Source organism: Trifolium pratense, linkage group LG5 (genome assembly GCF_020283565.1).
Source record: "Trifolium pratense cultivar HEN17-A07 linkage group LG5, ARS_RC_1.1, whole genome shotgun sequence".
Classification (NCBI taxonomy): domain Eukaryota; kingdom Viridiplantae; phylum Streptophyta; class Magnoliopsida; order Fabales; family Fabaceae; genus Trifolium; species Trifolium pratense.
The window spans coordinates 39,577,551-39,594,199 of NC_060063.1; the positions used below are offsets into that span (position 1 = coordinate 39,577,551).

A 16,649-nucleotide genomic window follows, 5' to 3' on the forward strand; every position below is an offset into this window, starting at 1 on the left:
TTTGGGCATATAAAAGGTTCATTAAATTAATAACCATATTGTTTCTTTTTTACAAATTTGAAGAGCAAAAACATCAATCAATCACGAATATTTTGAAACATTTTATTATTCCCTATAGTTTTATCTTCTAAAAAAATTTAAAATTCATTCACTAGCTAACTAGCATAACTTTGAAACTTAATAGCAAAATTACTAAATAGACTTGTTTAATATCCCTATCATTAATTCAACTCTTCACTTGAGGATGAGAGGCTCATGTTGCCATCCTTCTTCCAATTTGTCTGAAATATTCTTTGATTGTTTTCCATTTCTGTACACTGCATACAACACTAACTGCATAGCTCCAAGTACAAATCCTGTACCGTTTGGGACCTGTTTTTTTGTTATAATAATATTGATTATATTAATTAGGTCTTTTTGAGGGAAAAATAAAAAATAAAAAACATGACAGCTTGTTTGCTTTGTAGATTTTTTTGTTTTGTTTTACTCAATAATAAAAAGATAATAAATTCTTTGAAATGAATTTTGAAAAATTTTATATATTTTTTAATAAAAATTTAGGGTAGTTTAATTTTTTCTAACAGTGTCCATTTTCTTTATTAATTTTTTTTTTTAAAAAAAAAATACTATTTTTGCAAATAATCTTTGGCATTTTTCCTTCTTTTTTTCATCTAGAGGAAAATTTATGAGTGAAGAATTATTTGGTCTTCACAATTTTTTGATGATCCAATTCAGTCATCGACAATAATAAAATTCAAATTAATTTTTGATATTTTTATACTGTAGACAAATTTGTCTCTTTATTACAAAAAATTATAAACTAATTTATCCTGAGTATAAAAATATATAAAGCTAATTTAAATTTTATTTTTATCATGTACTAGTACTGAATTAGGTCATATGAGAAATCAAAATGAATCTTCAAATATAAATATGATAAGAAAACATATATTAATGGTTTCATGTGATGCATATACTTAGAGCACAAAGTGCAAACAACTTACCCCAAGAATTAAATCACGAACAAGAAAGGCGTACAACAACCAAACGCCACCATTTATGAAGAAGAAAAACGAAAGGAGGAATGGCAAATATTCCACACTTTTTGTCTTCACCACCGTTTTCTGAAATATGATGTCATATATAGATAAATTGTCTAAAATGTATATTTTAAACATTAAATGGTAAGTTGTGTAAAAAAAAAAATCAAATGGTAAGTTAATTTTTTTGATCTATTAAGTCATTAATCTATTTAAATATAGATATAAATACATATTTAACTTGACAAAATAAAATAAAAAATAAATACTTATTTAAATATACTCATATAACAAACTAACATATCAAATGAAACTTTCAAAAAACCATGCTCAAAACTAAAAAAAAATAGTTTATAATAGACTACAAATTAGACTTAACTTTTCAACTTTTTGACGGATCAAACTTAGGTTTGATAAAGTAAGTCCAGCCTAACATATTCTCATCTTGTTATGATTAAAGTCAAGTATTAGGGAGGGTGTTGGTGTGTCAGAGGGTAGATGGTTTGGGGATCATGTTGTTAGGAGGGTGGGGGACGGTGTCGATACTTTTTTCTGGACCGATCCCTGGTTAGATGAGGTCCCTTTGAGTAAGCGGTTTGGGCGTTTGTTTGAGTTGGCTGAGACCAAATTGTTTACGGTGGCTGAGATGTTCTATCGTGGGTGGGGGACGGATGGGGCGGCCTGGGTGTGGCGTCGGCAGTTGAGGGCATGAGAGGAGGAGATGTTAGGGGAGTGTCAATCTTTACTTTCTAACATTTCTTTACAGGCACAATCTTCAGATAGGTGACAGTGGCAGCCAAACCCTGATACAGGTTTCACTGTCCGTGGAGCATATCATCTCTTGACTACTCTTGACTCGGTTACTATGGATGAGTCTGGGCATCTCATTTGGCACCCTCAGGTTCCCTTGAAGGTCTCCATTCTTGCATGGCGTTTACTGCGTGACAGGTTGCCTACTAAGTCAAACCTGGTTACTAGAAGCATATTATCTTCTGCAACTCATTTGTGTGTATCTGGTTGTGGGGTGGTAGAGTCGGCTCATCACTTATTCATCTCCTGCAGCACTTTTGGTTCTCTTTGGGATTTAGTTCGGACTTGGATTGACATTTCTTCGGTGGCTTCTACTTCTATCCGGGATCATTTTGTTCAGTTTACTTTATCAGCTGTTGAATCTATAGCACATCGGTCTTTTTTACAACTCATTTGGCTTGCTAGCGTATGAGTTGTGCGGAAAGAAATCACAGGGTATTCAGAGGCTCAGTTAGTACTATTTATCAGTTGTTGGACAAGATCAAGCTTTTCTCCTATAAGTGGTTAAAAACGACGAGTGTTACTTTAATCTCAAACTACCATAGTTGGTGGTCTAGTCCTTTATTATGTTTGAGCCTTGTATGATTGTTCATTTCTTTCTGTGACTATTTGTAAACTCTGGTAGTCTATCTTAGCACATCTTATGCTAAGGAGACTTATTTGTTAATATATCTCATTTTGACTTGTTGACAAAAAAAACATATTCTCATCTTACATGAGAGGATCTCAATCCGTATAATGAGGATTTATTGTTAACATTTTTATCTCTAAATCATTAAGTTTGGTCCAATAATGTCAAGTTTAAATAATATATTAGAACTCCTAAATTCGATCATCAGCTGTGTAAAAAAAAAAACCCATATTGTGACTGTACCGTGATTTAATTTTTTAGTACACAAGTGTTGGATTAAACTCTGCAAAGGTGTGATGGCATGTGCAATTGTCACCATAAAACAATAAAAAAAAAAAAAAACTGTCACGTGGGACACTACTAGTGGAAAGTACACCTACCATTTATTCGCTTATCGCTTACGTTTGGAGTTTTGATTAACCAAACCAAACCGTATCAACTTAAGTTGACTTCAAAAGATAGCTTATCTAGATCATATATAAATAAGACTCAATAATTTTGTGACTTATTAAACAATATTCATTCATTTTTTTATAATAATATATATTTTATGTCTTTAAATATTAAATATGATAGATCCATCATGAAGTTTCATATGAAGTTCAAAATAAGAATGAGAATAACCATAGTTGGTGGATGAAGGCAAACTTATTGCTCGGTTGGAAAAAGTTAAATTGTTTTTTTGGTGGATAAAGGTGAAAAATGTCAGTTATCAAAAAAAAAAAAAAATGAAAAATGTCAATTATGTATTTAGGGATGCTTATGAAAGTAATTTATGCAAATAAATAAAGTTTTATAGTAATTCATAAGTTTTTGCTAATAAAAATTGTATCTTTATAATTTATTTTTTCATAAACTATCTTAAAAAGCTTATAATAATGCATAAAAACTTATTTATTTGCATAAGTTATTTCGCATAAATTCAAAAATAAGTCAATTCAAACGGCCCCTTAGTTACTATAGTTGATGGTCGAGTCTTTTTATTTATTTGGACATCGACAAATTTGGGTTTTCTTTGTCTTTCCTCAGATGATATTTTGTATTGTTTAGTGGTCTTTCTTGTTGGGAATAATGCCTAAATATCTTTTTTGGAAGATCTTAGATTTAAATATTATTTAGATTTATATTTAAAATATGATAATATTAGGTTTTATGATTTATATTTCTATTTAGAATATTTAAGATTTGTTTAGAATTTATTATAGGATTAGTTTTGTTTTAAAAATATATGATTTGTTTCTATGTAGCTCTATATATAGAGCCATAAGCATAATGAATAAAACAAGAACTTTAGTATTCTTCATATAACCCTATATTTGAGGAGAGTTTTCTCCCTAAATTTATATCTCACCAAATTCCGCAATACAAAAATACAAAAAATCATATCATTTCTGACACACCTTATGCTAAAGAGATTATTACTGTATTTTATTAGTGTTAATATATTTGGATTTTTGCTTGTTAAAAAAAAATGACCACTTATTTGGGAGAAATAAATAAGGTCTAACGTCATTGTCATCAATTATTGAAATTTCCTATTAAAAAATAGGCTTAATTAGTAAAATGGTCTCTTAAAGATATTTTTTGTTTCATATTGGTCCCTTAAAGAAAAAAAGGTCGGAATAAGTCCTTTAAAAAAAAGGTCCGAATAGGTCCCTTAAAGACATATCCGTTAATCAGTTTGGTCCTATTCAAACATTTTTTTATGAACCAAACTGATTAACGAATATGTCTTTAAGGGACATATTCAGATCTTTTTTTTCTTTAAGGGACATATTCAGATCTTTTTTTCTTTAAGGGACCAATCTAAAACCAAAAATATCTTTAAGGATCATTTTACTAATTAAGCCTAAAATATAATGCCAAGGTGTGAACCATATATGTTGACAAAAATCCACATGTTCAGATCAACACAAATATTGTTCTGTTTTTTTATTTGTTCGTTTCATCACCTACTACTATTGTTTTATTTAGTTGATATTAAAGTTAACTAGTATATAATATTAGTGGTATACGTGGCCTTTCAAGCATCTCTAGCTATTGCAAGATTTAGGGAGCCTGAGATTTATAGTCGATCATATGAATTCAAAATTTGTATATACTAATTTCATGGATAAATAAAAACTTATCCCAAAGACAAAATGAAAATAATTGCACTAACTATAAAAATGATAAAAAAAAATTATTTTTTTTTATTGGCGTTGAATTTTATTACTTATATTATATTTGAGATTAACAATTCTAAAATTTTTATTGCTTATATACGAAACCAGAAGACACGATAAAAAACTTACCATGACGGCGAGAGGTGAAGCATACATGAGAATATTCAAGGCAGCACCCATGATACCAACAGCACCACTACGAGCATCTCCTTCCAATGCTAATTGAGTAGTAACCACTGCTGCTGCCAAGATTACCACATCCAAAATTCCACCTATAATTGCAGTCTTAACCTTCATTTTTTTTATTAAAAAAAACAAAATTCAGTTTATTTCATTTTTGTTACATAAATTCAGTTTATTAATTACCTAACCAATTGATCAAAATAAAATTAATTTATAAGATGGATTATAATTTTTTATGAATAATAATAAGAAAGAAAAAAAAAACTTGAATTAACAACGAAAATTAGAAACATAAAAAGGTTCTATTTAATATGGATCTCTCAAAAAATGAATCGGAAAAATATTTTTTAAAAATTCACTATTGTTACTTTTATGTATTATTAAAAAAAATTAAATTGATTATTTTTTGTCAATTATTTTTTTTATTTAAAAAAAAAAGAAGATGATATTCATACCCTTATTTTTGGGGGTGCATATATGAGAAATAGAAGAATGTAGATTATCTCCACCACAATGCCAAAGCCATTAACAGTGGCCACAAGGTATTCTCCATCCTTTATTATTCCATAGTAAGTCCACAATGAAGAGTTAAGCAATGTGCATATGTAAGGAAAACATGAAAAATCTTCTGTAGATCTATGCTTTATTATTCTCCAAAATGTTGGTCTGCATTTTTGAATTTACATATATACATCAATTAACAAATTTGAGACAATAATAATTAATAATTATTTAATTAATTTGAGTTTAATAAAGAGCTTACACTGGAGAAAGAAACATGAGAATTGAGATGATGTTACCTATATCAAAAAAATTAAGAAAAAAGTAGATATAAAAAAATTCTATTTTTGGGCATGGATCAATAAAAGATTGTTACTACTATAAGATATAAGATTAATGTAAAGTGCAAAAAGAGTGAAAGATGCATATGCATGTGTTACCTATGACTCCAACAAAGAAACTTGGATCTGCCATCAGGAAACACCAAGAAGCAAAGATTATGAATTAATGGTATAGTTTCAATTTCTTCTTTTGTTGTGCTTATTTATGGCTAGGGAAGGGAGAACAGTGAGAACTAATGATGAGTTGGAAAGAGAAGTTTTCTTGTTGTAATAAAATTAAATAAAAAAAGTTTTATTGTCTGGATAGGAATTAATAATGCAATGATATTTTTGTAGTCTCTTTGTTTGTTTCTTTCGTTTTATTTTATGAGAAATGCTAATGAGTATTTATGTGACACTCTTGTATCTTAAATAATATAGTCAGTTTTTATAGAAATTTTATAGAAATGTATGAAATCAACACATTGAAAATTGAAATATTTTTTTTAATAAAAAATTTCTTTAAATTAAATGCTTAAATAATGTTTCGGGAACACTCGTTAGCAAAATCCTTATTTTATTTATTTAAATTTTTAATAGATTTCTCCTACAATACTCATAATTATTTTTTTTGGTAAACAACTAAACACAATACTCATAATTTTAGGCGTATAAAAATTTAAAAATTAATTTGCCACATTGTGAAAGTTTAGTCTCTTTTGTTAATTCAGTACTACTCTGTCCCAAAATATAAGGGAAAATTGGTCAAAGAAAGTTGATGTATTTGGTTAAAAGTTTGGACTAGATACATCAACTATGGTTGACCAATTTTCCCTTATATTTTGGGACGGAGGGAGTATATATTTATATAATTTATACTCTTATCTCTCATTTTTTTTATCCTTTATTTTTTAATTAATGACATTAGCACTTTTGACTCAGCATTAGAATATACTTAGTAGCAAGTGGCAATAGAATGCGTTTTTTTAAGTATTGAATTATTGAAGTTTATATTATTTATTTAGAAATTATTGTAAAGGAGAATCAAAGCACCAAGATCCAATATCAAGTGATATATTTGAGTCTCTTTCCATTTAATTAGATGTTATGAATTTATAACTTATATATTCACTTGGAGTGTTACTATTGGAACAACAACATGCCATAAAATTATTTCACCAACTTAAAAAGTACCGAAGGCTTAGCGGGGCACACAAGGTAGCCAAAAAATTACTTGGCTCAATAAATTAATATATACTGTTTTCAGTCCTTAATATAAGAAAAAATTTATTTTCTAGTCTTATGATATGGTTTAGATACATTAATTTTTCAATGTACCTAAAAAATTAATTTTTTCTTATATTAAGGACTGGAGGGAGTATATAAGGTTGTTTTCAATGTACCTAAAAGATCATTTTTTCTTTTAGGCATGTCTTATGTTTAATTTGTTATTGTAATAATATATTTTCTTGCTTCTTAAAAAAAATTGGAATACTATCTAGTAAAGAATTAATTATTAAAAGAAGGTTCTTTTTACACTACCCCTTTAATCATTTGAGGATATTTATTCAACAATCAATGAGAATAAACTATATGTATATAGAGAACTATCAAAAAAGGGCTACCTAGCACTTAACAGGCCGGTTAAGATGGGCTTCAGGTTTTATCGGCCTGGGCCACAAAACCCATATTAAAATCCGGGCTTTCTAAGGTTTGGCTAAAAAGCCATAAAAAAAATCGGCTAATATTTTATGGCCCAAGCCCTACATTTATTCCCCTAAACGGCCCCCCGAATGAGCTTCGGGTTTTATCATACCGGGCAAAAAAATCCATATTTAAATTCGGGCTTTTTCGGGTATTCTAAAAATTCGAGCTAATATTTTAAGGTCCAAACCCTACATTTATTCAGATCTTGCGGGTTAGTCCATTTTGACATCTATTCTATGCAAATCTCCTTATGTGACTTGTATTCATTGATTTTTAAATATTTATTTATAAATTATAAGGAGGTAATGTAGATCTCATTTTAAAAGAATTATATTATTCATTACAACAATAAAATAAAAATGATTTTATCCTTTTTTTTTTATACATTATTTTATAATTTTAATAATATTAAAACGAAAAAGACAAAAGATTTGTTGTTAATTCAACGTCAATCAATTTCCTTTATTGTTGGCTGACATCTATCACGTGTTATGCGTGCAACAAGTGATTATCAATTTATCATAATCTTGTTTAAGGGCACATGTTAAGAAGATAAATATGGAAAAAATTTATTGAAATTGTGATGTATTCAATTGTTTAAGCATTAAATTTTTTGTATCATTAAATGCTATATTTCTATTTTTAGGTAGTTTAACATGTGCTCTTAGGGCACAAGTTAACATGACCCATCTTGTTTTAACCATAAATAAGGTTATAATAATCCTTTTTATTTCTAAAATAAAAAAATGTAAGGTTCCATTTTATAGAAAACAACACAAACAAGTTTAAAATTATGTGTTGTTTTCTATAAAATGGAACCTTACATTTTTTTATTTTAGAAAACAACACAAACAAGTTTAAAATTACAAGAACCACCAAAAACGCTCCGCCGCTTTCTGACTCGTTCGATCTCCTCCGAGTTAACTCACCCATGTTTGTCTTTCATCTTTTTCTGAAATCGATTGATCGATTGAAGTGAACAAGATTATTATCATCACAGCATCTAATTAAAACTTATGATATCATCATCATCCTGACCGATGACTTAATCTTCTCTCCATGCTTGTGTGATTCTGTATACACAGAATAAATAGATTATTGCAAAACAAATCGTGGTTGGTAATGTGTTTTCATCTCTCATGCGTGCGCTGCTAGTTTCGTCTCTCCTAAAGATTGACTTCTCCAGGCTCAATTGTAGTGAGAGTTTTGTTTTCGATTGTTTGGGTCTCCATTCTAATCGTTGGGTCATGATCTAATTTCAGGTATTGGTGTTTATTTTTCCCCAATCTGTGAAACCTCTTCCTTAGAATCTGAGATATGATACGATCTGTTTTCCTAGTTTTTCTCAAATTGTAATCAGATTTGGGATTGTTCCTTTGATGTTGTCGTATACGAATTTGGGAGAAGTAATTAAGATCCTTGATACATGCCTGTAAAATCCCCAATTTGGCTCATGCTCTTCATTGGGTTGGGCCATGTAATCTGGTAGATTTTATATCTTTTATTGATGCTTTGTATCCTTCTTATATAATGACATTCCTTCAGGTCAATTTTCTTTGTCATCAGATCACTAATTTCCATAGTCAATTAAAAGGGATATTCTTGGTTTTATGGGTACAGATTGTTTCTTTAATCCGTGAGTTAAGTGAAGGGATTGGAGATTCTTTTGTTTCCATTTTAAGTCAAGAATCAAACTTGTTCAAGAGAAGATCAAGGTCTTGTTGTCTCCATATATGTGTACTACAGGGCTGTATTTTAAATGTGAAGAAGGATATCAATATCTTTTTACGTGGAAAAGTCATGAAGAAGATAATTCTGAGTTCTACCAGGGATAGTGGAAATAAAAAATTAATAGCCAATTCAGTTACTTCCACGTCTTTGAATTGGAACTTGATTATATCTGCTGATTTGAAGGGATGCTATTCTATTCTCTTACTACTATATATTCAGAGACCTTTGACACTCTCCAACACAATTCACCAACCTATGCTTCTAGTTAAAATCAGTTTCCTTGCTCTATCAATTTTGTTCATTTATTCTCTAGTTACCATGGAAAACCTCAACATCAATGATACTTCATCAGGTGGTAGAAATCATGCTGATTCTGCTTCGTTGTCTCCTGATGAAAAACTCGAATTATGTCTTAATGGAACTGTGCTGACTGACAAATCTGTCTGATTCAAAGCTATGCAGGAGTGTTTCGCCAGCCTATGGCGACCTAGCCAGCAAGTTGAGATTGCAGCTATTGCAGGGAATAGATTTTTGTTCCAGTTCTTTCATTGGTGGGATATGGAAAGAATATTTCAAGCAGGTCCTTGGACTTTTGATAACCATATGCTGGTGCTGAAAAAGTTGGCAATAGGTGATGAACCATTGGCTGTGAAACTAGATGAGATGGAGATGTGGGTACGAATTTTTAATTTACCCTTTGGCTATGTCAATGAGTCGATTGGGTTTCTGATCGGTAGTCATCTTGGCCGTTACATCAAGTATGATGACTATAATGATTCTGGTGCGTGGAGACTGTATATGCGTGTTCGTGTGGCTGTCAAAGTTGATGAACCGTTGAAGAAAAGTCTAACCTTCGAAAAGGAGGATGGTGGTATTGTCAATGTTTATTTCAAATATGAACGGCTGGGGGTCTTTTGTTTTCTCTGTGGCGTGCTTGGTCATACTGAGAGTTATTGCCCTAAAAGGGTCGAACCTGGTTTTGTGGATGGAGAGAAGGAATGGGGAAATTTTCTGAAAACTAGTAATAGCTCAATTGGCGGAGAAGCATCTATTAATAAATGGTTACGTAATGGCAGAGGCCAGACTCGTGGTGGTCAGAGTGGCAGCAACAATGCAACTAATGGTACACCAAATGGGAGCACTATGGGGGGATCAGAAGCTATCGGCATCAATGTGGGTCAACCAATTCAACATGCTTGTTTTGGTAGGGTGAAGGTTATCCGTGATGTGCGAGGTAGAGGTTTTATCTTTCAAACAGCTACAACTAATCCAATGAATCAGGTTGCTGCATATGATGAAGCTGTTCAGTGGGTTCCGTTTGTGATTAATCATGAGGCTTTGGCCAACCCATTTGTCAATTCTGCTATGGGGCAAAGAATTATCCATGAACGCAGGAATAACACTAATGTTCTGCCAGCTGTTACAGGTAGTACATCAAACAATTCTGCTCTCATGGTGAGAAGTTTAACTAATGGCTCTGCTGCTGCGCAGTTAACACTAAGTTCTGCTGTGACTCTTACCCCCTCTGCTGAAACAGTACAAAAGGTCACTGGTACCAAAACTGGGTCTATTCCTAAGAAACGTTTAAGGACTAATATGGATGTTTCTGAGGAAGCTGAAGAGGCAAATGTTGAAGTGGTGCTGTCTAAAGAACATAATGAAGGTTTTAACGCTGCTGGTTGTGATGTCCCGATGCAGACTAATCCTTTATTTGTTGACAAAATTGTAATGGCGAGTTCTGGTCTCCAGAACCGCCAGGCAAAATGAATATAATTAGTTGGAACTGTAGGGGTTTAGGTGGTCCTCTTGCAGTTCCTAATTTAAAATACCTCGTCCGTGTTTATAAACCGGATGTATTATTCCTTTGTGAAACATTATCTAATTCTAATAAAACAGAGGAGTTTCGTTATGTTTTGGGTTTTGATTATTGCTTCACTGTTAATCGAGAATGTAGAGGAGGTGGCTTAGTTTTGTTCTGGAATTCTTCTTTTAATTGTACTATTTTGAATTATTCTCAGAACCATATTGATGTTGAAGTTGTGGATGGTGGTAGTGGTAATTGGAGATTAACATGCTATTACGGATTCCCGGGTAGTGGACAAAGAAGAACATCTTGGAATTTTCTTAGACAGTTGTCTTATGCGTCCAATCTTCCTTGGTGCATAGTGGGCGATTTCAATGATATTCTCTCAGCTAATGAGAAGAAAGGTAGGAATGAAAGAGCTTCCTCGCTAATCAATGGTTTTCGTTCATCTGTGTTGGATTCTGGGTTATCTGATGTTCATATGGAGGGATATCCTTTTACATGGTTCAAGAGTTTGGGTACGGTTAGAGCTGTGGAGGAGAGACTTGATCGTGCTCTTGCGACTGAAAATTGGCATATCCTTTTTCCAAATGCTATAGTGGAAAATCTGCCTGCACCTGCATCTGATCATTATCCTATATTGTTAGTTCGTGAACCTGATTCAAGACGCCAACGTGGTCAGTCTAGATTCAAATTTGAAAATGCTTGGCTTGTTGATCCTGATTGTAGTATTTTTGTCAAACAACAATGGAGCACTTACGGGTCCCAAGGCATAACACAAAAACTGAATTGTTGTGCTAAAGATTTATCTCAATGGAGTAAAACACATTTTCATAATATCAGACGCGAAGTGGATAAATGTAGAAAGAAGCTTGATCGGATCAGATTTCATGTTGACTCTAATAATATCAATCTCTTTAACGCTCTTCGGAAGCGTATGTCTTTTCTTTTGGTACAGGAGGATACTTTTTGGCGGCAACGTGCCAAAACTTTCTGGTTACGTGATGGTGATTTAAATACTAAATTCTATCATGCTTCAGCATCTTCTAGGCGAAAGGTCAACAAAATGACATCTTTATTGGATGCTTCTGATAACTTGATCACCGATAATATTGAATTATGTGAAGTTGCTCGTGACTATTTTGTTGACATTTTCCAAATACAGAATAGTGTGATTGAACTTGTTATTGATTTGATTGACTGTTCTATCTCTATGGATGATAACAATTTGTTAACATCCCCTTTTGTGATTGACGAGTTCAAAGAGGCTATCTTTTCTATGAAATCAGACAAGTGTCCGGGGCCAGATGGCTTCAATTCAGGTTTTTTCCAGCATTTTTGGCCTACTTGTGGGCAAGAGATCTTCCAACAGTGTTGTAATTGGCTAACAACTAGTACTTTTCCAGCTAACTTGAATTCAACCAACATTTCACTCATTCCCAAAGGTGATAGCCAAGTTTCGATGAAAGATTGGCGTCCTATCTCTCTGTGTAATGTGATTTACAAATTAGTGGCCAAAGTACTATCTAATAGACTGAAGAACGTTCTTGATAAATGCATTTCGATTAGCCAATCTGCCTTCGTTCCAGGAAGATCTATCCTGGATAATGTTATGGTTGCTTTTGAAGTCATCCACCATATGAAAACCAAGACCAAGGGCAAGTTAGGAGATGTGGCCCTCAAGCTCGATATTAGTAAAGCTTATGACAGAATTGACTGGAATTATCTCCGAGGCACTATGTCAAAGATGAGTTTCTCCAATCAGTGGATTAGTTGGATCATGTTATGTGTTGAGACAGTGGATTACTTAGTGTTGGTTAACGGTAGTGTGACTGAGTCTATTAAGCCAAGTCGTGGTCTTAGGCAAGGAGACCCTTTATCGCCTTATCTTTTCATCATATGTGCAGAAGGCCTTTCAGCCCTCATCCGCAGTGCAGAGGCAAGAGGTGATTTGCATGGTGTCAAGATTTGTAGAAACGCTCCCATTGTTTCTCATCTTCTTTTTGCTGACGACTGTTTTTTATTTTTCCGAGCCAATACTAATGAAGCAGATACTATAAAGAATATTCTCAATACTTATGAACAGGCTTCTGGACAGACCATTAATTTTCAAAAATCTGAGATTTTCTGTAGCCGTAATGTAGATTCAGCAGTTCAGAACAATATCTCTAATATCCTTGGCGTTCAAACTGTTCTTGGTACAGGGAAATATCTGGGGCTCCCTTCCTTGATTGGGAGAAGTAAAAAAGCAACTTTCAATTTTATAAAAGACAGGGTGTGGAAGAAGATTAATTCGTGGAGTAGTAAATGTTTATCAAAAGCGGGGCGTGAAGTGCTCATTAAATCGGTTCTTCAGGCTATACCGAATTATTTCATGAGTATATTTATCCTGCCTTCTTCACTATGTGATGAGATTGAAAAATTGATGAATTCCTTCTAGTGGGGTCATTCTGGAGCTCAGAACAGAGGTATTAATTGGTTGTCATGGGATAAATTATCTATGCATAAGGTTGATGGCGGAATGAGATTTAAAGATCTCTCAGCTTTTAATCTAGCTATGATAGGTAAGCAAAGTTGGCGTATTCTTACTAGTCCCAATATTCTGATTGCTAAGTTATACAAAGCTAAATATTTCCCAAATTGTAGCTTTCTTGATTCTAGTCTTGGTCATAATCCTAGTTTTGTTTGGAGAAGTATTTGCAACTCCAAATTCTTAATTAGAGCAGGTTGTAGATGGAGGATTGGTGATGGTAATAATATTCCACTTTGGAATGAAAATTGGCTTGATGATGCTCTCCCTCTTGAACCAATTAATCATAACAATCTAATGTATTCTGGTTTTACGGTCTCTGACCTTATGGAGAATGACTCAAAGGCTTGGAATGTACGCCGTATATCATCCATGTTTGATCAAACTTCGGTAGCTAGAATTCTTGCTACCCCCCTCTACCCATCAGTTTCGGATGATATACGGCTTTGGCGTGGTGAAAGCAAAGGTGAATATTCTGTCAGAAGTGCTTATAGAATTTGTGTACGTGAGCTCCTTGATACCTCTCATTTGCGTGTTAATGGTAGTTGGAATTTGGTGTGGAACATTGAAGCACCGCCAAAAGTTAAAAATCTGGTTTGGCGCGTTTGTCGAAAGTGTTTTCCGACTCGTGTCCGGTTGCGAGATAAAGGAGTTGATTGTACGCAGCTATGTGCCTTGTGTGGTGGTGATAATGAGGATAGTGAACATCTTTTATTTAAATGTCCAAGTAGTCAGAATGTGTGGAATATGGCTGGGTTCTCCCAAGTTGTCTCAAATGCTTTAGCTAATAATAACGACGCTCCGGCCATTATCTTTCAAATTCTGCAGCAGCTGTCAAAAGATGATTCAGCAGTATTTGCTTGTGTTTTGTGGAGTGTTTGGAAGCAACGTAATAATCAGATTTGGAATAATGTAATTGATGCTCAACATTTTGTTTTTTCCCGTGCTGTTAATATGTTGCAGGATTGGAAAGCAGTCCGTACTGTCGCTTCCAAGTCAGGCCCGACTGTTCAGGACTCCGTGGTAAGATCTTGGCGTAGACCGACGACGGGCCGAGTGAAATGCAACATAGATGCTTCCTTCCCGCCGAGCTCTGACAGAGTTGGTATTGGGATTTGTATCAGAGACGAACATGGTGCTTTCGTTTTAGCTAAAACAGAATGGTTCACACCAAGATGCGAGGTACACATTGGTGAAGCACTCGGTCTTCTGTCAGCGCTAAATTGGGTACATGCGCTCCAGCTAGGTCCTGTTGATTTTGAATTGGATTCAAAGAGAGTGGTTGATAGCTTCCATTCTTCAGTTAAAGATTACTCTGAATTTGGTGTTATTATGGATCATTGTAATCTTGTTTTTAATAATTATTATAGCAACTCTAGTGTAGAGTTTGTGCGGAGACAAGCAAATGAGGTTGCCCATTGTCTAGCTAAGGCGGCCACTTTATCAGCTAGTTTCCAGATCTTGGTTGATGTTCCGAGTTGTATTGAACACATTTTAATTAATGAAATGCTATAAGCACCCATTTGTCAAAAAAAAAAAAAAGTTTAAAATTACAAGAAGTGATGGTAGAACTCATACTATGTTTAGTCCAAAAAATGATGGTATGAATGATCCGCTGTCTACTTTTGTTTCTATATTATCTTTAAATAGAACCTTCAATTAAGAGTAAATAAGCACGACATCAATAAAATGATACCACCTATAATAAAATTCCAAAAATTAAAGAGTAAATAAGGAAAATATATACCTCATTTATAAGTGGTTTATCGTGAATTTTTTTGACAAAGTGGTCGACCGTGGATCAACATTTAAAATAAATTTAAAATTATAATGAATATATATATATATATATATGGAGGGATCCGTTTCATTGACTTACTCTGCTTAATAACTCGATATCGGCATTATATTTTTTCAAACCAATCATTGAATTTAAAGATCTTATTGAGTAGATCAACTCCACAAATTTTTATAAAGAAATGAATATATATTATTGTTTTTTATATAGATATATATATCTTATTGAGTAGAATAACTATAATGATTTTTACAATTAAAATAATGATTTAATTGATACTGAATCAATATTAAAATAACAAAAAATAAAAAATATATAATTCGTATTTTTTATTTTAAAGAAGCTAAAATGAGATATATCTTAACTGAAATCAGCCTCCTCAGCAAAAAAATATAATTTGTATTAAGCTAACATCAATCATATTAGTAATAGAGTTTGATGAAAAATGATAATTGTGCAAATGTTTTATTACTCACTCCGTTTCTTTTAAGTGTCATTTGAGAATCGTGTACACTATTCATATAATCTACTTTAATCGTAATTTTTTTTATTAATATATAAAAATAAATATTAGCATATAAGATGTTCAATTTGTCTCGACGAGTATTTTCAAAATATATAATTTTCATAATTTGTTATAATAGATAATTAAATATAGGGTAAAATATGGTTTTTGTCCCTATAGTTTCACAGAATTTTCATTTTAGTTCCTGAAGATTTCTTTCACACTTTTTAGTTCTTGAAGTTTCCCAGAATTTTCATTTTAGTCCCTACTTTTCATTCAACTCGTGCATATCATTTTAAATTTTATTTTTTTTTTCTGCGGTCATGTTTAGTACAATATATGAATCTCTGTTATAAAAATTTAAATTCTTTTAACAAAAGATAAATTTAATATGAATTTTTTAGTTTTTTCACATAAAAATTCATAAATAATTAATCTGATGTTAAAAAATTCTAAATTTTTATCGGCGATGCTCTTATAATATTATAAACATGAATACAAAAAATCATTCAAAATTGTGAAAGTATACACGAGTTGAATGAAAAGTAGAGACTAAAAACATTGACGGAAAAAAATCATCAGGGACTAAAATGAAAATTCTGGGAAATTATAGGGACCAAAAAGATATTTAACCCTTAAATATATTAGTGATCAAAATTGTACTTTGACATGTGTACAGTGATCTAAAACGACACTTAAAAAGGAACGGAGATAGTATAACTTAAATTAAATGACCAACTACTTACAAAAGAATAAATTTAAGGAACTTCAAAAGTTGTATTTTGACTGATTTTTTATTTTTTATTTTTGTTGCTAAAATCAATTCTCACTTTCTAAAAAGTCTAATTATATCACCGATTCTAAAAAATGTGTCTTCATACACCTTAAGTTATATCAGTTTTGAGTATATAAAAGTCTAATGGG

At 32.2% G+C, this 16,649-nt stretch overlaps 1 protein-coding gene across 1 annotated transcript; it reads right to left on the reverse strand.

Moving 5' to 3' along the window:
• Positions 1-5,948, reverse strand: LOC123887085 (bidirectional sugar transporter SWEET17-like). The gene is made up of 6 exons (XM_045936367.1): positions 5,771-5,948; positions 5,593-5,629; positions 5,285-5,495; positions 4,776-4,937; positions 1,005-1,124; positions 1-372 (listed from the first exon to the last, which is right to left on the reverse strand). The coding sequence occupies exons 1-6, from the start codon at positions 5,802-5,804 to the stop codon at positions 235-237; spliced, it is 702 nt and encodes a 233-aa protein (XP_045792323.1). The 5' UTR covers positions 5,805-5,948; the 3' UTR covers positions 1-234.
• Between the last annotated feature and the right edge of the window lie 10,701 nt (positions 5,949-16,649).

Bases quoted from the DNA above. Each gene is read 5' to 3' on its own strand.
- LOC123887085 (XM_045936367.1), bottom strand. From the start codon at position 5,804: ATGGCAGATCCAAGTTTCTTTGTTGGAGTCATAG. The intron at 4,938-5,284 runs GTATGAATATCA...AAAAAAATGAAG, and splicing joins ATGCACCCCCAAAAATAAGG to GTTAAGACTGCAATTATAGG. The intron at 373-1,004 runs GTAAGTTGTTTG...ACAAAAAAACAG, and splicing joins TTCGTGATTTAATTCTTGGG to GTCCCAAACGGTACAGGATT.